Source organism: Peromyscus leucopus, chromosome 4 (genome assembly GCF_004664715.2).
Source record: "Peromyscus leucopus breed LL Stock chromosome 4, UCI_PerLeu_2.1, whole genome shotgun sequence".
Classification (NCBI taxonomy): domain Eukaryota; kingdom Metazoa; phylum Chordata; class Mammalia; order Rodentia; family Cricetidae; genus Peromyscus; species Peromyscus leucopus.
The window spans coordinates 102,419,455-102,445,312 of NC_051066.1; the positions used below are offsets into that span (position 1 = coordinate 102,419,455).

The 25,858-nt window shown below is 42.0% G+C and overlaps 1 protein-coding gene across 1 annotated transcript in view; it reads right to left on the reverse strand.

The window, feature by feature from the left end:
- The window catches only part of Atp8b4 (ATPase phospholipid transporting 8B4 (putative)), a 203,801-nt gene that overhangs the window by 57,508 nt on the left and 120,435 nt on the right, over positions 1-25,858 (reverse strand). Inside the window, 5 exon segments of the mRNA XM_028892728.2 lie at positions 698-862; positions 3,956-4,071; positions 10,374-10,562; positions 17,017-17,182; positions 24,033-24,079. Coding sequence (XP_028748561.1) covers positions 698-862; positions 3,956-4,071; positions 10,374-10,562; positions 17,017-17,182; positions 24,033-24,079 — 683 coding nt within the window.

Consider the following 25,858-nt stretch of genomic DNA (forward strand, 5'->3'; position numbering starts at 1 on the left):
CATGAATTAAGAGGTCAGCAGGTGATCTAATAAAAAGTAAAGATGGTTCAGTTTTCACCCCAAGGATGAGACCTGCTTCCTATGACTCCCAGCAACCAACCTCCTTGGTCACTGGGGTCTCTGAGAAGAGTGACTTCTAAGACAGACCACACTCTGAGTAGTCCTCATGGCCTCCTGGGCCGGGAGTACTCCAGAGAGACAGTCCTGTTCTCCACATCAACTATCTCTGCACTAAAACGTGTGGATCACAAAAGAGAGCGAGGAAACGAATATGTTGTATCAAAGATAAACCTGGGGTTGATAAATAGGGTGTTCACTATCCTTCACTTTTGGAGGACTTCCCTTGTGTGAACTATTACTAACAAAGCCAGTCCTCCAGAGTCACTGGGGCCACACAGAGTAAGCTCAAAGCCAACATATAAAGTGAGACTCGTTGGGCGGTGGTGGCACACGCCTTTAATCCCAGCACTCGAGAGGCAGAGCCAGGAGGATCTTTGTGAGTTCGAGACCAGCCTGGTCTATAGCGTGAGATCCAGGAAAAGCGCAAAGCTACACAGAGAAACCCTGTCTCAGAAAAAAAAAAAAAAAGAGAGAGAAGAGATAAAGTGAGACTCGACATTGAAAAATAACCATCTGCTATTGCAAGATGACTTAGCCAAAGGCTTGAGCATAGGCCAACACACTTCCAAACGTATACCATCAAATCTCTTTCAATATCTTCATACAGCCCAGATATCCTTTCATCCCTGTCAGTGGTGGCAGCGTTTGCATCTTCAAGCATCTCCTGCCACACTTCAAAGTACTTGTCATCAAGTTCCCTGTAAGCAATTGCCAAGGTGCGAAGGCCTTCACCTGCAAATTCCTGTAAGAGAGGATGTAATCTTAGGAACAGGTAGACCACAATAAACACAGCAAAAGTCCCCCACAATGTGGGGAGGGGTTCATTCTCATTCATTTTGTACCAAGAGCACTGCATGACCATTCTGACCTAACTCCATATCTCCTCAGACATGGAAGAGTATAGTTGTATTTTATGTTTACATCTATGAGGTTTTCAGGGCTACTAGCTTTCTCCCTCAAAGCTGCTGAAAAGGTGTGTTGAAGTGTTCTAAATGGGAATAAAGGAATGGCGTGGAAGAGAGGTCTGTTGGAAGCAACTGCATCAGTGTCTAGCCTACTTTGCCTTATAGGAAGGATTCCTGTCCTTAAGTCACAGCTTTAACTCCCAGTGATGAGGAGAGGCACTCGGAGGAGTCACAGCTCTCAGGCAAAGAGAGGAAGCCCTTTTGTGGACTGTATCAGGCTCTCTCACAAAGTCTTTCCACACACACCCCTAGTAAAACATCCTTGATGAAAATTCAATGATTCCTACTTTTGTATCTACTTGAAAGTTTCCATAATAGAAACTAAAAGCAATCACTAATGAATAAGTAGATGCTAAACAGTTGAGTAAGAGAAGTCTGGTATGCTACCTATGGTTATGAGAATAACCTTTGGAGGAAAAGGAAGAGAAAGGAATGAAAGATACTACAAGTATAAGCTCTGAGGGATGTCTTTGGTCTTTCATTCTAGACTCTTCTGTGAAATAATTCTCTTCTTAACTACCTTAAAGTTTCATTTTTAAGAACAAAACTTCTTTGAAATCTTGAAGATACCATCATCAAATCAGACCAGCTCAAATATTATTTGTTAGAAATTATATTTTATGGAGTTAACTTTTAATAAGTAATCAAATATTGGGAAGTCATACTTTTCCTGTTAGTGTTAATTGTCAACCTGACACAGCCTACAGTCATCTAAGAGGAAAGACTCAGCTGAGGAATTGCCTAGATCAGATTGGCCTTTTGATATGTCTATGGGGGGATTGTCTTGATTAACAGATACAGGAAGGCCCAGTCTACTATGGGCAGGACCATCCCTAGGCAGGTAGTTCTGGGCTATGTAAGAAAGCTATAAAGCATGAGCCTGTGAGTGAGTGAGTGAGTGAGTGAGTGAGTGAGTGAGTGAATGAGCCAGAGAGTGAGCCAGTAAGCAGTGTTCCTCCATGGTGTCTGGTTGAGGGTCTTGCCTTGAATTCTTGCCCTGTCACCCCCAATGATGGACTATGATCCAGACATATAAGCCAATTAAACTAGAACACTTGGTAAACTGACAATCTCATATGATTCTTCTGGTACTTTATCCTTCTAACAGGGATGAGGGGTAGGAGATGGATGGCTGCTATGTGTCTCACACAGCCACATTAGCTAGAAATATAAGTAGATTGAATTTGGGAGCAATGTTGAAAACCTCCCATGTTACTTCTGCCTCCAGTGGTCATTTTATGGGCCTCCAAACTGTGAGCAAAGCATTTTAATAGCCATTTCTGCCCCTTTGGGCATTGCCAGTCATTAAACATGCTTCTCTATCATTTTGATGTATAGTGCAGATAGAGTTTTGTGATCAGACATGTGGTAAATCATGATGCATCCTAATTAGAAAAAAGAAAAGCCAGTGCATGGTGCAAAGATGCATTTTAGCCCAGAAAGACCACAAGAAACATTAACTGAATTCATCACCCAGGCAGTTGGTAGTAGCTGAGACACTGCATTCACATTTACAAGCCCTATCTTCCAAGAACATCACCGCATTCCCTTCTGATCAGAAAATCTAGTTACAGCCTTAAAACCGTCTTTTGTTTTCTCAGTTCACACAGATGCGTCTTTGCCCTTAACCCGCAACCCCACTGGGCATTACCACTGCCTCCCACTCCGTTCTGCACAACAGTGAATCAACTCTAAGAGGACATGAGAAGAGGGGAAAGATGCCTGAAGTCATCTAATTAGTCATGCAACACACACTTAATCCAAAATGGTCATTTGAGCCAGGCCTTTTCCTATCGTTAAACTATCCAAAATCAATGATTAAATACATGAATAAATTTAAAAGCCTAGAATGCAGACGGAAAATGACAAACGTGAATGAAGGTAATGCCAGGTCCAATTCATCTGCCCTAAAAATAATTAGACTGAAAAGGAAAACGAAAAGACCAAATTAAACTTTAATATGAAAGGAAAATGTCTAGAGCCTTGGTGTTTGAGTAATGACAAGAATCATATAGTTATTACTCCAATATTGTATTAATTAAGAAAACTAAAATACCATGTCAATCTCTGGAAAATATTAAGAGGCAATCAAGAATGCTCTATTAAAAAGGGGAAAAAAACTATGTTTGTAACAATTATTACTAAACCATCACTTTAAACTTAAAGTCAGGCAGAATATTTACATTTTATTTGTTTTTAGAAGAATCGAGGGGATGTTTTATAATCAAAACAACATCTGACAAAGGAACATGAATCTTCAATAATTTTAATGGAAGAATAAAAACTAATAAAATGAAAATTTTGAACCATTTCCTGCAAAATTTCACAGGGCTCAACCAGAACCTCAAACAAATAATTAGTATGACACGTGGACACCAGGTTTAAATCCACAGTGCCTCTATTATTTCCTAGACCCTTGCCCTTGAGAGGGGAACAAAGGTACAAAGATCACCTCTATGGCCCTGAGAAAGTTTCTGAAAACAATTACACTAGTCTTGGAATGTGTGGGTTGACACCCAGAGCACAAAAAAGACTCAATCTGTAGCCAGAATGAAAGGAACTTTAAGAGAAAGTCGATTATCTCCAGAGATTATTGTCCCCTCACCATCTGAACACAGCCACAAAGTGGTGACCCTGCAGGACCCTGAGCTCACCCCACTGTGTGGCTCTCCCAGCTGTTCTGTGCTAGTCCACCTGTGGCGAAACGGAGTGGCAGCCACTCTCCAGACACTCACTGGCACTGCCCTCTGTGACATGGCTCCCCAGCTGCCTCCTATTTCCGAAGTCAGCTCGTTTGCTGATCTTCATTAACGAGTATCATAGTGGACAGTAAAAGGATTCCTGTGCTGACCTCAACGTGGAGCACTTACATTGAGATGGTCAGATGTCAAGGACAGCAGGTCTTTGTTGGAAGGATGGAGTTTCTCAAACAAAATAGTATCTGCTCCTTTGGAATAAAGTTTTATCTGTCCATCTGGGTTTCGAACTGAAAAAAAAAAAAGAAGAGTTCGGAAAAGCAGGTTATATAATTGAAATCTGTGAAAACTAGACTCTCCCAGGGCTCCAGCTAGCCCATCTGGAAATGGACATAAGGTTTCAGCCAGGAACAAAGAAAGTATTCAGGGCCTTTGGCTAGACAATCACTACCTAAGTCAGTAGGCTTTATTCCTGTTCAATTAATTTAAAAATATTCCTTCTACTGGAAGTTTTTGATTTCCCAAACTTAGAAACAGTATTTTTATGCTTTTATACATGACCTACCAAGCTCCCTATTACAAAATGGCTGAAAGACTTAAATTAAGCCATGTGTATTAAAGAGAATTAAGAGCTTTGTTTGCAAGTTCTTGGTGTGGAATTCAAGATCCTCTGTTTAAATAAATATCACTATCATACCAACTCATTTCCACATGGAATTCTAGCCACTCAAGTTGTTACCATCTAGGGGTCTTGATAGAGTTCATTTTCTCTGCCATTTGAAGAATTAAAAGGCAGCAAAGATCACCGAAAGAGTCAACAGAATCTAGCAGTGAAGAAAGACTTTTATTAGAAGTAAGAACACACACACACACACACACACACACACACACACACACACACAAACACACACACAGCGGCGGCGGGGGAGAGGACCTTCAAATCAGAGGGATACTCCAGAGCCCAAAATTCAGTCTGTCCTCCAGGGCTGGAGGTTTTAAGTATCTTTGGGAGTTCTCCCTCCCCTACTTTAGGGCTGGCCAGTCTGGACAAAGACAGGGTGGCTAATAGGACCCCACTTGGTGAACCTGTCCTAATCCTTCCTTTGTGGTCCAACAGAAAGGAAGCCTTATTGGTGAAAGCAGAAAGCCTACCAGGCCTTTGTTTTAAACTGCCAGACTTTTGTCTCAGGTCTGGAGGGTGAGGGGAAAGCTGCTGCCTTGAACTTAGTCATGGCCCTCTCCCTGCCTGTCTGCCTGACTCCCTGCCTGCCTGTCTGCCTGTCTGCCTGACTCCCTGCCTGCCTGTCTGCCTGTCTGCCTGTCTGCCTGACTCCCTGTCTGCCTGTCTGCCTGTCTGCCTGTCTGCCTGTCTGGTCTGCCTGTCTGCCTGTCTGCCTGTCTGCCTGACTCCCTGCCTGTCTGCCTATCTAGTCTGCCTGTCTGCCTGACTCCCTGCCTGTCTGCCTGACTCCCTGCCTGCCTGTCTGCCTGTCTGCCTATCTAGTCTGCCTGTCTGCCTGACTCCCTGCCTGTCTGCCTGACTTCCCTGCCTGCCACTTCTGCCTGTCTGCCTCCTGCTGCCTGTCTGCCTGACTCCCGCCTGTCTGTCTGCCTGACTCCTGCCTGCTGTCTGCCTGACTCTGCCTGCTCTGACTCCCTGCCTGCCTGTCTGCCTGACTCCCTGCCTGCCTGTCTGCCTGACTCCCTGCCTGCCTGTCTGCCTGACTCCCTGCCTGCCTGTCTGCCTGACTCCCTGCCTGCCTGTCTGCCTGACTCCCTGCCTGTCTGCCTGACTCCCTGCCTGTCTGTCTGCCTGTGCTGATCACGGCTATTTAAGCATTTGCTCTTCTTCAGCAGTTACAGTCTTTTGATAACAGTTTGATGATCTGAGGGGTGGGGTGGAGATAGGGTCTCACTGTATAGCCCAGGCTGCCCTTATACTTCCTGTGTGCTGGAATCATGGGAAGCACCATATCTGGCTATTAGACTCATCATCTTTTAAAAGTTTACAGTTGAGAATTCTTCAACTCACATCAGATTTTGAGAGCTAATGTAATTTATTCTTTAGTGGTGATCTGCCACCTGCCTCACTTCAATGGGTTTTCGTTGTTGTTGTTGTTGTTGTTGTTAATGTTGTTTGCTTGCTTGCTTGTTCTTAACTCTAGACCTTAATGTACTGAACAGATGCAATGGGTTCCTCCTTAACAGCATAATGAGATTCATATGTTTGTTAATAAAGTCTATAATCCTTGAAAAAATACTATAGAAAACAACTTTTACTTAAATAGCACTAACTTCAGTAGGGGCTCTCTTGTCTTCAATACCAGCATGATGGTATTGAAACTATACATTAATAAGTTGATGAATGCCAGACCCAAAAGCAAACAAACAGTAAGGCAGAAAATGAAGGAGGAATCAGAAGGGGAAGAAAGGGAAGAAATGGTAATGGGACACTGAGGGAGAGGTCATAGCAGCAGTGTCTGAGCCCTCACAAGGGTATTGTCCCCATAGAACAAGCCACGTGACAATCAGGAGGCTGGCATTGCTTCCTGCCTAGAATCAAACAGACGTTTCTGCTCTAGCAGAGTCCCCTTGAATTCCTCCCTGATTGAAAACCAAGCAGCCAGAATGAAGTCTGCCAGCCCTGCTCTGCACTGAGCATTGCCCTTCCCCATATGGGGTCCATTAAGGCAGACATCTGATGTCTGCGGTTAGGCTGAGAATTCCCCACAGCCTGTAATGGTGACCAATGCTGAGCAAAAGCCAAACTTCTCCCCATATAACAATCTTAGGTTTTTGTCAACACCCTCCAAGCAAAATGAAATCCATGCTGAGCCAACTGAGGACCATTGACATCTCCCCTAGGTTGTAAATAGAGGATAGCGCCTGCTGGCACAATGCTAAGCCAAAGCCTAGAACAACCTGTGTGCTTCTTAGTGGGTGGAAACTGCCTGTGGCCTATTATCAAAAAAAAAAAAAATTAAAATGAGCAGGCCTCAGAACAATCTCTCTCATACTATGTTCCAGTAAAGACTCCAAATCCTACCATTATGGATATATACATTTTCCATAGTAGGAATTCATTTAATACAATGACCAAGATGTTTGTAAGTTACAAAGTATTAGATAGAGTTTCATTCAGTGAATATTTGTAGAGACTGTGTGCCAGTTTGGTGCTTGGCCCTGGGCAGTATGAAGATAAGGCTACCTGACCTCAGATAGTACCCAGCCTATATGCTGTTGCTATAACCATAAGTCCCAGGAGATGGAATCTCACTGCTGTATCAAACAAAGCATTCTGGGGAATACCATAAGAAATAGTTAGTTGAAGGAGCTTGAACTGTTTAGGAAGCCCCCAGGCAGTGGGCCCGGGTCCTGTCCTTGGTGCATGAGCTGGCTTTTTGGAACCTTGGGCCTATGCTGAGACACTTTGCTCAGCCTTGGTGCAGGGAGGAAGGGACTGGACCTGCCTCAACTGAATCTACCAGGCTGGGCTAACTCCCCAGGGGAAACCTTGCCTTGGAGGAAGTGGGAATAGGGGGGGGTTGGGGAGGGAAAGCTGGGGGTGGGAGGAGGGAAGACAGGGGAATTCGTGGCAGATATGTAAAATTAAATTAATTATAAAATAAAAATATGTATTAAAAAATACAAAAAAAGAAATAGTTACTTGGAAAATAAGAAAAACAAATGACATTTAAATTGGACATTATCAGATGAGAAGGAGTTTTCAGCAAAAAGGAATTAGGGAAAAGAGTTGTTCTATATATACATTAAATATATGTGTATATGTATGTATATATATATATGTATGTGTGTGTATGTATATGTGTGTATACACACACACACACACACACACACACACACACACACACAGTATAAAAGTATACAATGCATCCCAGGAAGAGTGAGGTCTGATGACACTTGAGCACAAAGTTTAGAAAGTAGAGAAAAGGAGGCTGGTTCACATTGCATGTGACCTTGCAAGTCACACTAGGAGCATTGCCCTGTGAATACAGGGAAGCCAACCCTGTTCAAGTGGTGACATAATCAGTCTATGGTTTAGAAAGAGCAGCAGATTGCCAACAGAGAGTATTATTTCGGGGGGGGGGGGATAATTTTGAAGTCACTGCAATAAAGTAAGCAGTAACAAGACCCCTAAATGAGGCAATGTTACTGGCAACTAAGAGGAAAGGACAATGGAATTTTATGGGGAAAATGTGGTTTAGTAGACACTAGGTTTGCAAATAATTCCAGGATGCATTTGGAAAGGAAGGATTTAGGAATATGTTGACAGGGTTCTAGAGAAACTCTGAATTTAGAGAGTAACAAAAAGAGATACAGGTTTGAGAAACATCTCAAATATTCCCATGAAAAATAATGACTAACAATGAGGAAATGCTAGTCTAGGGCCATGTTTCTCCGTCTGCAGTCCCCTGGGGTATACCATCAGCATCACCTAGGAACTAGTCAGAAACGCAAACCTAGGGACTCTGCCTCCAGTGAACTAAGTCACACACCAGTGGCCAAAGCCAAGTGCCTAACTTTTCAATTTACTCTAATGGGAGCAAAAGGCTGGGAACCATTATCCTAGTACTTAAAAGATACCCAAGTGTCAAAAGCAAGTGAACTACCAAGAAGAGGCCAGTTTCATTTGAGGAGTAGCCTTTTCATGCCTTTTCATGCTTTTTTTAAGGAGTAGCTTTTTCAGTGCACGGATTGAACCCAGAGCCTTGTGTGTCCTAGATAAGCACTTTACCACTGAGCTATGTCCCATAGCCAAACTTTAGAAAAGACAACCCCAGATTTAATTAATTTCCCTGCATCTGACTGGCTGTATAACACACTGTGTGCTATGTGATACTCTCAGACAAATAACTTAAATTTTTTTAGTTTAGCTTCTTGTGTCCTGCATGAGGGTGATATATTGTTGCAATAACCAATTGCTATAATTAATGAGGCAATTTCATGTAGCTTATCTGGTAATTAAAAGAGGCTTATTTCAGGGGTAACTTATAACCAATAAGGGGTCGATTACAGGATCCGGGAGAGATGAGGTACAGTCTAGCATAGTTCTCTGGGGAACTCTGACTTGGTCTGCAAATCCAGCCTCCAGGACCATGAGGAATTAAGAGAGCGAACACATATGCATCTCCGGTCTTAAGGGGTCCCTCTTGGCCACACCCCAGGGGCAGGTCATAGGCAGGTGTGGCAGTTACTTGCTGCCACACTAGGGGCAGTGTTTTGAGGTCAAAGCTGGAACAGCTACCCACTACAATAACCCTCACCAGAGAAGCTTCTATCTTTGATAAATGATTAGAGACCCGTAAGCGGTCAACGCACAGAGAATGAGAGACTTTGGGATGTTCAGCCCTAAATGAGACATCTATATCACACCCCTCATCCCAAAGCTCAGGGATCATTACAGAAGAGGGAGCAGAAGGAGTCTGGCTCAAAGACAGTGGATGACGACAAAGAAACAATATCTTCCAAACACAACTGGGCAGCAGCATATGAACCCATAGCGGTTGTGTCAGCATGCAGAAGACCTGTGCAAGCTCAAGGCAGACAAAATCCCAGCATGGAGTGGGGAGAGGGTGGACATGAAGTCCCCTAGCCAAGGAACTATTTGAAATTGATAGCTTCTGGGAGGGGGAGAGTCAGTTTTCTTTAAGAGTGTAGACCCTGGAAAGTTGACCACACTCCGGTGGAAGGCCACACATCCAAGAATATATGGGGAGCACAAATTGAACTTGATAGGTTAAAGAGAAGGGAAAAAAAGAGGATGGAGTTGGGTGGGTAACGAAGGAAGAGGTTGATTTGGGAGGAGAAGGGAGAGGGAGTAGAGATGACCAAAACATGTTATATGACATTCTCAAAGAACTAAGAAAAAAGGATAATTTTTAAAGATTAAAAGAATACTTGCTTGGGCATGTAAGAGGGATGAGAAAAGGAGTATGTAACTAGTCTGAGGATACTGAAGTGGTGCTGAGGGTTAGTGCTGAGTTATAAAAGCTTGGATGTGACGTGGTACTAAATACAGTAGTAAAGCATCATCTCCAGCAGTGGAATAAACAGAAATAGTGAATGATGCGAGAACAGTTGATGATGCTGAGCAGAAATGATGAGTGGATATGAGAATGATCCATGATACCCACAACAACCAGCACAAGCTACACAATTCAGACATTCTCCTGAACCAGAGTTGAGCAGCTCTCCAGCCAGGCTTCTGGATGTTTCTCCACTATGTTACCAGCTTTGTGGACTTAGTCAGGAAAGTTGCTCAACTTTTCTGTATATCAACTTGATTATCTATAAAATGGACATAAAAATAAATAGCATATACTTTATTCAGGTTTTTGTGGTAAAGCAGTTACTTCAGGTAGAGAATTCAGAATAATGTTGGGCAAGGAATAAGCTCTTGTTGAATTTTATTCATATATTATTACACTTTTGAGGTTAAGTGGAGGATCATGAAAGTTTATGAAGTTATAAAAATGTAGCACATAGCCAAGAGTTAAATTATCCTCGAAAAGCACCAACACAATTACAGAAGCATAAAAAGATTGATGATAATCTCAGCTAACAAACATACCTATAACAGACATCCTTTTCCTGATGTTGCTGAAATCCAAAAAGGCAAGTAACTGATAAGTAACAGGTGTTCCCAATTCTTCTACTGTTATTGTCTCTGGGGTCCGAGACTTGAAAATGAACCCAAAATTTCTAGCAGCAGTAACTAGAGCTCCTTCATCGGGTGATTGAACTTGGTAAACCAGTTGTCCTAGAATGAAAAGAGACATTCAATGCTGAGAGTAGTAACTTGTGTTTATAATTCCAATGCTAACCCCAATGTATTCTTTACTACCCAGCTCTGGCATCAACTCTAGACACTTTCCTATCCTTAGATAATGACCACTCACCAACCATAAGAAGCCCTGGGATACCCCAAGTCTCCACACACACCACCATGCAGCCCTTCCCCTCCTGTAGCAAAGTGTCCAACTGCAAGTCTGTCTCTCCACTGTGATAAAAGTTTCTTGGTTCATTGATGATAAGCTCTTCACTTTCAGTGACTAGAGATTCTAACTGAAACATCGCAATACACTAACTCATATAATACTCAAGGTAAGCTTTTGGAATAAAGATTATTTAAATAGTTATTTTCATTTTTTATACTGATGGGACCTATGGCTGAAAGAGATGATATGGTCATTAGAGAAATCAAACAAGAAGTGAGAAAGCAGATATTCTGGCCTTTCCCTCGCTAAGTACTAATGACCATTTCATGAGGGCAAACGTATAAAAGTCCACCAAAATACAAAGGATCAAATCAAGACGTTAAAGACTGGTTGATCAATAGAGTGTGTGCTGAAGGAGAGCTAAAAGGGGAAAGAAAGAATGAAACATGCAGAATGACCAAAAATACATTAAAAATAACAGTAATTTCATTTCCAAAAAATTATACCATGTTTAAAAAATGAATTAGAAGATGCAAGTGTGGGCAGATCCATGTTTACTGCTTATAATGCTCAAGATAAATTGTTAAATAATTGGGTTTTCTATTAGTGGGTATTCTATGATTCCTTGTGAAAAATAAAATCCTATTTCTCTGCAAGTCCAAGAGTGTATCAGTTAAGAGTCTAAGGCAGGAAGATTTCCTTAAGTTTGAGGTCAGTCTGAGCTACATAGGGAATACTAACCTAGTCATGGATACATAGCAAGACTCTGTCTCAAAAAATCAAAAGAGAAATAGAAATAACAAAACAATTACTTCAGAATCTCTCATAGTTTACCAGCAATAAGTAAGCCACAATTTTACCACTAGTAGGTAGAAATTTATAAAATAAATAAATAAACATTGTCTATAGATTAAAGAAGAAATAAATGTTACAGAATATAAAATAGATAAATATATGAATGAATCACACAATACTGACTACAGTTACAAAAATAGCACCTGTGGGTTTTTAAAGGAATGGAGATTATCATGAGGATATTCCATGTGCCAGGACAGGGCTGATAACCAATGAAGGATCTTTGTTTTGCTCAAAAGATGCCCCATGCTTTCATGAGTTTATTATGTTAAAATCCTGGTGTTAACCACTAAAATAATAGAGGCACATTGTTTCCAAAGTAGCAGGATTCAAAAGGACTAAATCTATGAAAAGACAAAAAAAAAAAAGGAGTCTAAGAAAGAAAAGGCAGGAAAAAGACAAAATAAGATGGTTGAAAAGAACTCTAAACGTTCTCAACACTTGAGCTTTAAGTATTTCAAACTAAGTGTAGTGATACCAGATGAAGGCAAATGGACTGTGTGTTTTCTTTATCCTTAGCTTTCTCTGCTCTGATTCTTTAATGTTAAAATATATCATTCATAAGAGATGTATTCAAAATGTAAGGGAAGAGACAAATAAAGATGAACAGAAGCCAAGTGTACAAATGTCTATGAAGGAAGAACAGTCAACTATGGTAACCTCTAAGGCACAAATGACGACTGGAGACAAATGAGATTGGAATATACTGAGACAGGCTGTGATTTAATGAAGATAAAAGTCTGAACTATTATCTAACATGACCTTATAAAGCAAACATTGGCAGAATACAAACATCATACAAGTGTGCTGCTCTATTCAGTGCTCTTGGCATATTTTGATGAGCTGAGAAATGGAGTTGTCAAAACAATCCATTGACAAAACACAGACGATTGCTCATATCTTTAATTCTAGCACTTAGAAGGCTGAGGCAGAAGGATTTCCATGAGTTTGATGGCAAGCTGGGCTATAGAAGAGCATTCTGACAGCAAATAAAAAAACAAACAAAAGAATGAGAAGCTTTACTAATATAATTGAAATATTGTTGGACATATGTGTTTAGAACACAGTACCCCCAAATTATAGAACATGCATTCATCTCAAGCATTTATTAAATGTTTATGAAAATCAAGCATATACAAAGCCATTGTCAAGCTTTAACAAATTTTAAAATTAGTATAATAAGGCAGTAAAATAAGTCTTAATTTTTAAATTTATTTTATTATCATTTACTAAAACAAAAAAGAAAAGAAAAATCTTCCTACCAGGCAGTGGTGGTACACACCTTTAATCCCAGCACTCAGGAGGCAGAGGCAGGAGGATCTCTGTAAATTTGAGGCCATCCTGGTCTACAAAGTGAGTTCCAGTACAGCCAGAGCTGTTACACAGAGAAACCCTATCTCAAAAAAATAAATAAATAAAAATAAAAATCTTCCTAAAGTACTTGGATTTCCCACTCTCTTGTTTTGAAACTTCTCACTGGTAGAGACTGAAAACCACAGCCTCTCCAAATAACCTCCCCCATGAAACCAATGCCCTACACTTATAGCAATATCCTCAACCACAAGCTGAATTTTAAGTATTAAAACTAAGTGTTAAATTTGAACTCTCTTCTTCTCTGTAAGTGACATTTATACAGAAAAGTTCAGTTTTGAATGTTCTTTAACATGTATAGATTTGTTTGAGCCTGAGCTACACATTCCACAATGAAAGCTTTGAAACGAAAGCAAGTTCACATTTCCTCAAGACATAACCCTGTCAGTGGAATTTGGAGTCATGCGCATTTCTAACTCTGATCTCTTCGGAAATCCTTTTAAGTGGTAAAGACATTAACCAGCCATAAGAATGGCTGAAAGGTAAGAGTAATCACAGGAAATGCTGAGTGGGGAGTGCGGATGGCTGGAACGCTCATTCATGCACAGTGGGGATATAAAGAGATACATTAATGTTTTTAAGAAACAGTTGAACCGTTTCTTAGAAGTTTAAACATATCCTTATATGATGAGCTGGAAATTTCCATTCCTAAGTATTTAGACATCCTCCTTCCAATTTTTTTAAACAAATGATTTTTAAAAGACATAAAAAGTCTTTGTGGCAACTTTACTCACAAAAGCTGGAATAATCTAACCATGTATTAAGAGAGAACTGGAAAAGGTTGTGGCATGTTCGTACAGAGGAATGTGACTTTAATAAAAAAGAAATTCATAACTGAGATACCAACACTGATGATAGAACATGACACATAGAGTGGATACTGTACAGTTCTGTTTCTATGGAGGATAAAAATGGCAAATTCATCATTAGTAATAGACATCATAGCAGGGCTTGGGTGGGCTAGAGTTTGTAGAAACTGAATGGGAAGGTCAGGAGTAACCTCGCCGCATTAATGGAAGAGATTTGAGCCTTGATCCAAGCAGTGCTTCTAGGGATATTTGTAACTGTCAATCTCATCAAACTTCATTGTTTATGCTTGTGCATGCATGTACTTTGAAGATCTGAGCACTTCATTACATTGAGTTGTAGCACAACATCAATTTTGAATAATGCTAGAATTGAAAATGAATCTACAAATATGAGAACTGTCTGAAAGATAAAATGCCAAACTGATCAATAAAGAAATGAAGATAGAGGAGGGAAACTCATAGTTCAAAACATTAGCAGAAGAAAATGAAGGCAGAGGTAAGAGAAAGCAAACCCAGTCAACAAATGGAAACAGAGTCTTGGAGGCCTCATTAGTAAAACTACTTAAAGAACTCCATCAGCACTGCTGGACCACTGTGCTCCTTCTCCAACCAGCTCACTCTGAATGACAGGCTGAAGCAATTACTTCTTCCCTGCATGCATCCTTAAAAATATTTTTCTACACTGTGCTCAGGCCACCTCAAAAAAGGGTCAAGATCTGAGTCTGGGACCTGAGACCAGAGCTAAGTGAGCACAACAGACTACCACAGACCAGGAGGGCAAAGAGAAAGGGGATGTGTATACAATTCTGTCTCTAGTAAGAACCCTGGCAGATTCCTTGTGCCTGCCCTGGAAAATCAAGACAGCAACATAGGTGATGTGATGCCCAGAACAGAGGACCCCACATCTGTAAAGATGGCTACCACACAGAGAATCTGGATTATGTTCTCTTTGATATTCGTAACTGAAGAAAAACATTTGATTGCAAAAGCTGTTGAGTTAAGCCAAAATGTATATTTTAAAGGTACCTTGACTTCAAAATTTGGCTATAAGGATATGTTGCTTTGGAAAAGAGGCTCTGATTTTGTTTCTACAGAAAGCCAGAGGCTATGGATTTGTTCCAGATTAAGATACATCAGATTTGACCAGCCAAGACCACCTGAAAGGTCTCCGATGACACCATGGCCCAGATGATCCAACATCCAGAATCATTTCAAGGCAACTGGCTCAGATGATACAGTCTCACGGACTACTCCATGATCCTAAAATTTTCTTTGTGTCCCCATAAGATACAGCGCCCCCCTCCAGCAGGAAGTAGTAAGAGAAGCTATGCCCAAATTCCCATATACCAAGCTGGCTTTGGAGATGTGTAAAAGTTAAAACCTTCCTTTTTAAAAAAAAGAAAAGGGGAAGTGCTGTGGGATGGTCTGTATGTCAAATTGCTCTGATTGGTCAATAAATAAAACACTGATTGGCCAGTGGTCAGGCAGGACGTAGGTGGGACAAGGAGAGAGGAGAATTCTGGGAAGCGGAAGGCTGAGGCAGAGAGACACTGCCAGCTGCCGCCATGACCAGCAGTATGTGAAGACACCGGTAAGCCACCAGCCACATGGCAAGGTATAGATTTATGTAAATGGATTAATTTAAGCTATAAGAACAGTTAGCAAGAAGCCTGCCACGGCCATACAGTTTGTAAGCAATATAAGTCTCTGTGTTTACTTAGTTGGGTCTGAGCGGCTGTGGGACTGGCGGGTGACAAAGATTTGTCCTGACTGTGGGCAAGGCAAGAAAATTCTAGCAACACACATCCAGAAGGTCAGTTCATGATCTGCCTCATCCATACAATCTTGAGCAACAGACTGCAGTAATAAATGGCATTCACCAAGCAGAGATTCTCTCACACAAAAAGGAACAGACAACCAGAAATCACCAAACATTTGAGCATGAAAGTTAGATGCAGAAGGTGGGGAGGGAGGGAGAAAAGAAGGAGAGGGAAGGAGGGGAGGAAGGAGAGAGGGAGGGAGGGAGAGAGGGAGAGGGAGGGAGAGAGAGAGAAAGAGAAAGAGAGAGAGAGAGAGAGAGAGAGAGAGAGAGAACACTCAATAAAATACAGCACACTGGATGAAACAAAAGCAAATTTCAAATTAAGTATAATTAATATCCTCAATGAGATCTAAAGAATATCATAACATTAATGGAAAACAGATTGCTATTAAAATGAAATAGGGTTTGGGAAATTAAATAAACTCAAAAGGCAGAAATAAAAGAGACTTCCTTAAGGCAATTCCCAGAAGGGAATATAATAATTCCTTGTGGTGTTAATATTATAAAGATCAATTAAAGTCATAAATATAATTATGTGAATCTTCAAAGCAATTAAAATCTAAAGAATGGGTTAATCCAGCACTTATTACTTCCTTGGGTAGTAATTTTAACTTAATATTTGGTAGTGAAAAAGAAACAAAACTTACAGGTGGGTCTGTTAGACTTTGAAGGAAGAAGCTCATTCTTTAGCAACATTGATTGCCTCCCAGCATCAAAATGCAAAGTAAGCCAGCTGGTTTTGTTGCATTTTATAAACCCTGAGCTCCAAACAACCATGTAGCATGTAAAAGGCCTTGACCAGCATGATGACCACAGTGTTTTGATGTTGATTTATCCCCATTCTATGGTCATCTTTATCCATTAGAAGTTCATGTGCTATGACTCAGCTGTATCTCCCTATTTGTTCTGGGTACTAGAAGTTTTACAGTCAAATGCAGTGCTCAATCATAAGAAGCATTTCATCCCAGTTGAAAGACATATTTGGATCTTTAGCTTTCCATTGGTACTGTAATTTTTTCTTTAAAGTATTTACAGGCACTGGAGTGATGGCTCAGCAGTTAAGAACACTGGCTTTCCAACAACCTCGGTTCAATTCCCAGTACCCACATAGCAGCTCATGCTTGTCTGTAACTCCAGTCCCAAGTGATCAGACACCCTCTTCTGGCCTCCATGGGCACTACACACAAGTGGTACACAGACACACAAGCAGGCAAGACACCCATACATGTAAATAAAATCAAGAAAAAATAAAAATATTTCCTTGTTTATGAGATGCATTCAAGATATAAACAAACAAAAAGCTAGTGACAAGAAAATCTTGTTTGGAATATTTAGTTCAGAAATCCTTCAATTTTAGTATCAGTGCTTATCTTTATTATATTTTTTGAAAGGCTCAAGACTCAAACACATTTCACTTACCTGCACTGTCCTCCTCTGACATTACAGTATGGCAGAGAGCAAGTAAGCGAAGAAATTCATGTACTTTGGGGTCCCCCCGCTCAATGGATTCCATCAGACTGTGGTCAAAGAAATGAAGTCTTCTTTCTGATTGAGATTTGCCTGAGAAGTCCACAGCCTCCTTTTTCTGTAAGAGAACACCACCACCAAGTCAAACCTTTTCTACCAATAATCCATTGCTGTCTTTTCATTTTTGACCTTTGTACTTTACATGGGGTTGTAATTACCTTACCTTAAAAAAAAAATCTGCAACCACTAATTCATCCCAGATTATTTGAAAAATAGAAAATGTCTAGTATACATTCACATACTGCTGTCTTGGAGGGGAGTTCATTAAGACACAGAATGTTAAAGAGGGGTAAAACATTCCATCCTGCAGTGAAGATCTTTAAACTCAGCAAGTAAACAACTCAGAATAGCTTCAGGAAGTCCCTGAAACCAAACAGATTCAACAGACACCCCACCACCACCACCACCTCCTTCCACAAGTATATAAGCAGTAAAGCCATTTAATAAGCTGTAAAGGACACCCTCAGGCCAGAAACACTGCCTGGAAGGGGCAGAGACCAGCCAGGCTGCCTCGAAGAGACTCAGACCAACTGAGCTACCTGGAAGGACACTCTCCAATCTGTTGAGTTGCCTGTAGGTTGTGCAGGTTTCCAGCTTTCATGAGCTGTCACCACACTAAGGTGGGCTCTGGTGATGCAGCTTCTGAGACATTCTGCTCCTGTAAGTAACCCCTCATCCATTTTCCTATTAATACTCATAGTCCAATAAAGCTCATTGGCTCACTAAGACGGACCTTGGTGGTATGGTTACTTTGGTCTGTCTTCAGTTCCCTCTCTGAGGTGAGTAGGAGTTTGTTCTCATATTCTTAGAATAGTGTCACGTAACACTGTCACCACATACTTCTGTCCATTTGAGAACTCCAACCTGATCTCCATGTTTTGTCCTTTTGTTGATTTCATGTGGTCATTCCCCTACCTTTAGGACAATTATATTGTGATTTTGGGAGCTTTATGACAGTCTTATAAGTAATAAAATGTCCATTTCCCTTCCTTAAGAGATGGTATCTCTCAACTTCTCACTTTAGAGGGACACTACAACCATTCAATTACTTTGGCCCCCCACTTTTCCACTGTATTCCCATATCCAGGCTGATAACACATGCCTTCTACTTTGTAACCAAAATTAAGTGTCCTCTCCAAAGACAAAATCATATTGCATTATTTAATGTTATCCAGTTAACAGTGAAGCTTCACACTGTGGCTAGACTTCCTTTTCTTTGGCTCCAAAGTCTGAATCCATATGCACCTCACAGGAATGTTGAAGTACAACTACCTGGACACATCCCCTCCATGTCCAGAATCATCCTTAGTTTTGAGGGAATGCTAATTTTCATGTATTCTTATTTTACAAAATTTCACTGCATCCTTTCTCCCTTACCATGGTTCTGTTCACTCCCTAATCCAGGAGCACAGGGCTACAGGGCTACAGGGCTACAGGGCTACAGGACTACAGGGATACAGGGATACAGGGATACAGGGATACAGGGATACAGGGATACAGGGATACAGGGATACAGGGATACAGGGATACAGGGATACAGGACTACAGGGATACAGGGATACAGGGCTTCAGGGTTATGCTCTGCCCAGAGGCAGCTGTCACACTTTCAGCCCCTCCAACACTGTAGAGCTGGGATCACCTACAAAGCCATTTAACAGAGAGCAAAACCATGGTGTCCGGGGCTGGAGCTTGAAGCAGCATTGAGTTCACTCACTACTCCTCAGCCTCAGACCCTATGGGGTCACAGGACCCCTAACTAGTTGTCTTGACCCTACCCCCCACATTGAATACCTTGTAAGAAGCCAAGGAAGATGGAGTAGCCGGGAGAACTGAGGTGTTCTAGCTTTCTACAAGCAGCCCTGTCCCTGCTATCCCTAAAAGTAGTGAGACTTGATAACACCGAGGGACTTGATAAAGGTTCCTCTGAACCTCAGAAACAGAGATTAGGGGTCCATCATAGCCAGGTGCGCAGCACCGACGACGAAGAGCCCCAGAGCCTGTGTCAACCACAGTCAATAAGCATGTAGACTAGGACAGTCTGCATGCCGGCGGTGGCACAATTCAAACACCTTTCCACTCTGTCTGTAGTGCCCTGGTAACCTGCCATCATACTCTCACTGAGGTATCCTGTTCCCAGTCCAGCAGGGCAGCCAGATCCCCAAGTTTAGCACTGCCCAAGAGGAATGAAGAATAGGCTGGGGTTCTTCACAGCAGGGGCAGGCTGGTGACTGCGGCTAGAGTCCCAGAGCCCAATGCCTTCTGAATTTCTGGGCTGGGACCCTGGTGTGACACAGAGACCCAGCCCGCCCCCTTCCCCCAGGATGAGACCTGCAGCTTATTCCCACTCCCATGGCCTGGGCTCAGGCTGAACTGTTTAGTAAAATGGGAAAAGAGACATGGGACAGGGAGGGGCCCTGGTGAGGGACTGCAGAGTCAGCCCTCACTGGCACTTGGCCATGTAGGGCTGAGAGTGTTTCTGTCGATCCGACTTGTGCTGCTTTTGCCAACCGGTGCTGACCACTTGACACCGAATCTAGTTGTCCGGTCCACCAGGTCAGTGAGCATGCCTTCCTGAGGCAACATGGAGATAAAGGTGCAGATTAACTGCCAGTTACGGGTCTTCCTCGGCTCATCAGTCTTGAGCGTCCTTTTCTCCATGTTCCCCCTGAGACAAACCTCACAGTTTACAGTCTTGGCTTCCACACACACGTCAGCATGGTTAGCTAGTCCTCCCCTCCCCCCACTCACGGGCTCACTAAGGCCTTCTCAGACAAGTCTTCTCTCCACTGTCTTCTTCTACCTCCTCCTCCTCCTCCTCCTCAGGGCTGCTGGACCCTGTGACCTTGGCTTAGTCGGATAGAAAACGAGGAACCCTTCCCACCATCTGAGAGTGTCAGGGCACTCGGTTCACCACCCTCAACAAGATGAGCAAGCAGGCAGGCCTGTGCTGATGACCCAGGTCGCTGACATCAACACCCAGTCAACTGGGTCTCTAAAAAGCACCTTGGCGATGTGGGCGATGACAGGTCCAGAGGACTGTGTTGGCCTGGCAGAGAGGCTCTGCACGCAGGGATGGTGGGTTGAGAGCCCTGCCAATCCCAGCAGCTGTATCTGCGCTCTCATTGGTAGAGGTGGGGAGGGCAGTCGGTGTGTAGGCACGATCACACCCTGGACTCCAGCCCCACAGCTAGTCCTGGTCAACAGAATCGACAGACCTTCCTGAGATACTTGACGCTTCTCAGCCCAGATGTTGATGATGCCGGGCTGCGTCACTGACGGCTGCCTGTCTGCAGAACTACCCACTGAGCTCAGCTCCCCTGCCTTCTCCACTTGTCGCTAACGGCAGAACTGAGTTCTGGGTGTCACTCTCCGGGCTGTCCTGGCCATGGGAGTGCTGCTGAGGTGGGCACACCACAGCTTGACTGCAGCCCCTCCCTGCGGCATAGGGTCCTGGACGTTGCTGTGATCGCCTAGAGAGGCTGGCAGCGGCCAGGCACCGGGCATAGAAGTCAGCGGGACTCCGCTGAGGCTCCTTCCCGGCGCGGCTTCACGAGAGAGATTGAGTTTCCTGGGAGAACTATGGTTTGAATGCTGTGGATATCACTCTATGTAAATAAAAACTGATGGCCAATGACCAGGCAGGAGTAGGTGGACAGGAGAGAGGAGATTCTGGGGAAGGCTGGAGAGAGACTGCAGCGACCGCCAGAAGAAAGCATGTAGAGACGCCGTAAGCCACCACCGTGCAAGCTATAGATTATAAAAATGGGTTAATTAAGATAAAAGAACAGTAGCGAGAAGCCTGCACGGCATACAGTTATAAGTGATATAAGCGTCTGAGTGATTATTTTATAAGTGGATTGTGGGACTGCGGGGCTTGGGGAACCTGGAGAGAAGCTCTCAAGCTACATTTGAACTTGTGAGCATGAACCAGCCACCTCCTCTGTACCACTTGTGTGTGGGTGCTCTCAGAATTAGAGCCCTGCCTGCCTCCAGTACCAGGGGGTCTTGCCTCTGAGTGGCTTGGTGTCCCCAAGGAACTGTGACTCGTGACACTAGTCAGTCTGAATCAGCTGTGTCTCTCTAATCACTGCACAGTCTCCATGGCTGTGTCCGTTCACCTTCAGTACAGATAGCCTAGTGCCGTACCTAACCCGTGGCTGGGCGCCACTTGCAGAAGCAAGGCCATATGCTTCATGATGACCCATCAGGCTTCATCTGTCCACTCCCTCCTGCAGCAGGAATCTTAACAGTTCTTATTAACAAAATCAAACCTGAGCCAAGTGTTGGGGTGAACTAGAAGATCAGAGAACCAGAACAAGCCACAGCTACCTCACCTCGCCAGATCTTCAGTTGGTCTTGTTTCCTCAGACTGGAGGCCTCTGAGTACTCATCCAGAATGAATCTCAGCTGAACTGCTGCTCAAAAGCCTGAATGCTTAACCAGCCAAATGCTTCTAGTTTCTGGTCCTCATACCTTATATACCTTTCTGCTTTCTACCACCACTCCCTGAGATTAAAGGCTCACTTTTTGGGATTAAAGGCGTGTGTCACCATGCCTGGCCATTTCCAATGTGGCCTTGAACTCACAGAGATCCAGAGGGATTTCTACCTCTGGAGTGCTAGGATTAAAGGTGTGAGTGCCACCATTTTCTAGCCTTTGTATCTAGTAGCTGTTCTGTCTCTGACCCCAGATAAGTTTATTAGGGTGCACAATATTTTAGGGAACACAATACCACCACACCCTCCCTCACCCCCAACCCAGGGCTCGTAACCAGTAGGGTGGCTTTTCGTCCCAACCAGCTCAATGATAGGCACATGGATGACAATGTGACCTGTACTGCTTCCTGGAGAAGTGATGTGCTTCTGACCTGGCATGGCAATTATGTGTCTTGGCTTGCTTGGAGGCATTGCCAATTGCATAGCCTTGGCTCCCAGGACCAAAGCCTTTAGTGACATCTTTCACACGACTCAGGGTAGGATCCACATCCATATTTCTGCAGTTCAGTAGCATACTAGGCTAAGCATGAGTGTTAGAAGAGGTGAAAATCATGAAAAGTCGTGGCATTCACGGTGTCATCTTCAGTCGTATTGCCCACCAGTGTGGAGACCTTGCCTTGCCATGGGACCTGCATTTTTCCATCCATTAGAACAGGAAAATGAATCCATATCCCTGGCATTTTTCTCTCAAGGTCACAGAACTCCATTTGTACCCTTTGACATCAAAATTTGTGGGAAATCCTGACCTGACTAAATTTTAAAAGCAATATCTGACCTGAAATAGTATGTGTCTTGTTATAACCCTTTCGAACTACTATACTTGTGAATTAACATTTGCTATAGCAAACATAGTAATGTGTTCTATAAATCTATAAATCTCACTAAACATTTCAAAAGAAAGTGATGGAGGCAACATACTATTTTTCTATAACCCAAAACTTGTGAATTTCTAACCATTCTGCCCTAAATGTATTACTGACATTTGTATTACAGACTGGCATTTGATTCTGAAGTTAAAAGAACAGATGCTATTCTGACTACTTTCTAAAAGAGAAACAATGTGGAGAGAAGTTATCCATTCCAAGATACAGTTTGTCAACACCTGAGGTAAAATTGCAGCCAGGTGTAGGCTCTTTCTTCCTCAAACCAGCTTTATTCTAAAATGCATAACACTGACTGAAATAAATATTATTAAAAATGGACCAGGAAATAGGCTAACAGCTTTATGAATTATGGCACATGCAGATCCTAACAAGCATCTATTTTCAAACACTATTTTCCCCATTTTACAGATGAGAATCTGAATTGTCAAGGCCAGCCATATAGGAAGTGGCAAAGTCAGAACTAGGCAAAATGTGCTGCTTTAAATATTTTAAATTATAGCTCCCTAGTCTAGCTCTTAATTATTTCCTCACCCAAACACAATTTAATAATCACTACCATTTATCAAGTATTTGTGTTATACCACCTTTTTTTATGTGAGCATTTGTTACATCCTGAATGTAATAAATGTCTGTTTAAAGTCCTTAAAAAGTCCATGTATGTTGAATGTCCATGAAAAGTCCATGCATGAAAGGTTGCTGTCCAGAGGGGTCATGCTAGGCAGTGCTATGAACTTTTAAGAGGAGGTAATCTTGGTGGGAATGACTTTGATCATTGACAATGTGTCCTTAAAAGGGATTTGGTGTCTCTTTTTTATCTGAAAATGTAACTGTTTGCAGTATATATCAACCTACAGATACCTACACATTTTTATGGAGTAATTTCATTTCTTGAAATGCATTCCACAGGACATTCCAATATTATGAAATAGCATACTTACTCAGTTTTCCTTACTATCAAACCATGAGAAACATTTTAAATTCCCACTAGTGTTTCATTACATATATTGTAGAACATAACTAGAGCAGGATATAATTTAACAATTGAAATTAATAAGCACTTAAAGTTGAAAATGGCCAGGCTGTGGTGGTGTATGCTTTTAATCCCACACTAGGGAAGTAGAGCCAGGCAGCTCTCTTGTGAGTTCGAGGCCAGCCTGATCTACAGAGCAAGACCCAGGGACAGGCACCAAAACTACACAGAGAAACTCTGTCTCGAAAAAAAAAATTGATCTATTAAGGTTTCTGAGGCTGAGAAAGTTAAAAAAGAGTGTGCATATTCTACCACCACAGTTTATGAGCACTGAAACACATTGTTTGCATATGCAGAACTAGCTCTAAAGATTAGGAAACTGTGACCAAGTTACCTGAATTAAAAGAAATTTTGAGCCATGTGAATCTATTTCTTTTTATATTATACTTTATATGTCTCGTGGTGGATAATATAAATCAGGCCTTTAGGAATGTATCATACTTTGAAAGCATATACAGTTTAAAATTAAAACATAAGATGAAATGCATATTTCTATACCTTAGTTATTTCTTTCTTCTGGCCCAGATCATCTGGTACTTCACCTGCTAAAACAAACATTAAAAGTCAACAGTAAGTAAAATGGAAAGTAATTTTAGATATTTAACTTTAGCAATAAACTCAGTATTTTGTTTCATTTGGGTTTTGATTTTTTGTTTTTTTACATTTTGGGGGGAGTATAATACAATTATATCATTTACCCCCTTCCCTTTCCTCTCTCCAAACACTCTTACATACCCCTTCTTTCTCTCTTTAAATTAATGGTCTCTTTTTCCATTAACTGCTATTGTATGCATTATATATATATATATATATATATATATATATATATATATATCCCTAAACACAGCCTGCTCAGTCTGTATAATGTCACTTGTATGTATGTTTTCTGGGATGGTCATTTGTATTGGATAACCAAGTCGATATGCTCTTCCCTGAAGCACTACTACTAGATGGAATGGAATTGCAAATATTGGTAGAATATTTATAGCCCTATACATGACAATTAATGTAGTGAGATGCTTATGCTTAAGATAAAGCTAAAATAAGTAGATATTAAAAATAAAATGATGAGACATGTGGCTCCAGCATCACTCAGCCCTCATTAGGACAGCTTTCTTTTGCAGCAGATGGTAATTAACACAGAGACCCACAACTGAGAGACGGTGGGAATGCTCAGCCCTAAACAGAGCATCTGTATCCCATTCCATCCACCCAAGGCTCAGGGATCATGTTAAATGAGGGGGCAGAAAGACTGCAAGAGCCATAAGAAGTGGATGACTACAAGAAAACTGTATTCTGGACATAATAGGGCCCACATCAACTCACAGCAGTTGAGACACCAGGCATAACACCTGCATAGTCCCAGGCCATATGAAATGCCAGTGTGGAAAGGGAATGTGAGCACAAAGTCACACTCTCAGCTAAGAAGCTATTGTCATTTGATAGCTACTAGGAAAGGGAAAGTCAGTTTTCTTTATGGATGCAGCCTCCGGTGGTAGAGTATCCTCCAGCAAAGGCCACACCTCCAAGAGCAGATGGGCAGCATAAGCTGTGCTTGATGGGTTAATGCAAAAGAAGACACCAAGTTGGGTGGTAGGGAATGTGGCATGAAACTAGGAGGAGTCTTCGGGGAGGGTGAATGTGATCATTGCATTGCAAAAAAATTCTCCAGGAACTAATAACAATTGAGCAAACAATAATAAGATGGGGAACACTGGATGATAGTGCTCCTCAGAAGAGCCATAGACTAACAAAACCCCCAGTGCCTGCCATGGGAAACCTCCTTTTGATCTAGTGGCCAGGGTGAGTCCCAGACTTGTGAAACAATACAGATTGTTATTGCTCTTGGTTACCTCCCAGAACTTGCTCAAGAAACTTCAGACACAGGACTGGGAGGAATCAAGCTAGAACTGACCTGGAAGCCTCCTCCTGAGAACTACTTTTAATATATGAAGATGCTATGTGAGCTACCAAAGGGAGAAAAAAATGTTTATTCTACACTGTTGCATGCTGTAAGTGAACAATTACATTTTATTTTTCTAGTGAAATGATGAAAAGAAGACAAGCAACTGTGTCTTTGTACTAAACGGTCCCTCAAAGAGATCCCATTGCAGGACTGTGATAAAACAGAAGAAAAATTAAAAGTCTAAAACAGAAAGAGTTCAGAGTACAAAGACAAGATGTAGATAGGTGTGCTGGCTAGTTTTATGTCAACTTGATACATGCTAGAGTCATCAGAGAAGAGAGAGCCTTAATTGAGAAAATGCCTCCATAAGATCAGGCTGGGGGGCAGGGGTTGGGCATTTTTAAAGTCAGTGATTGAT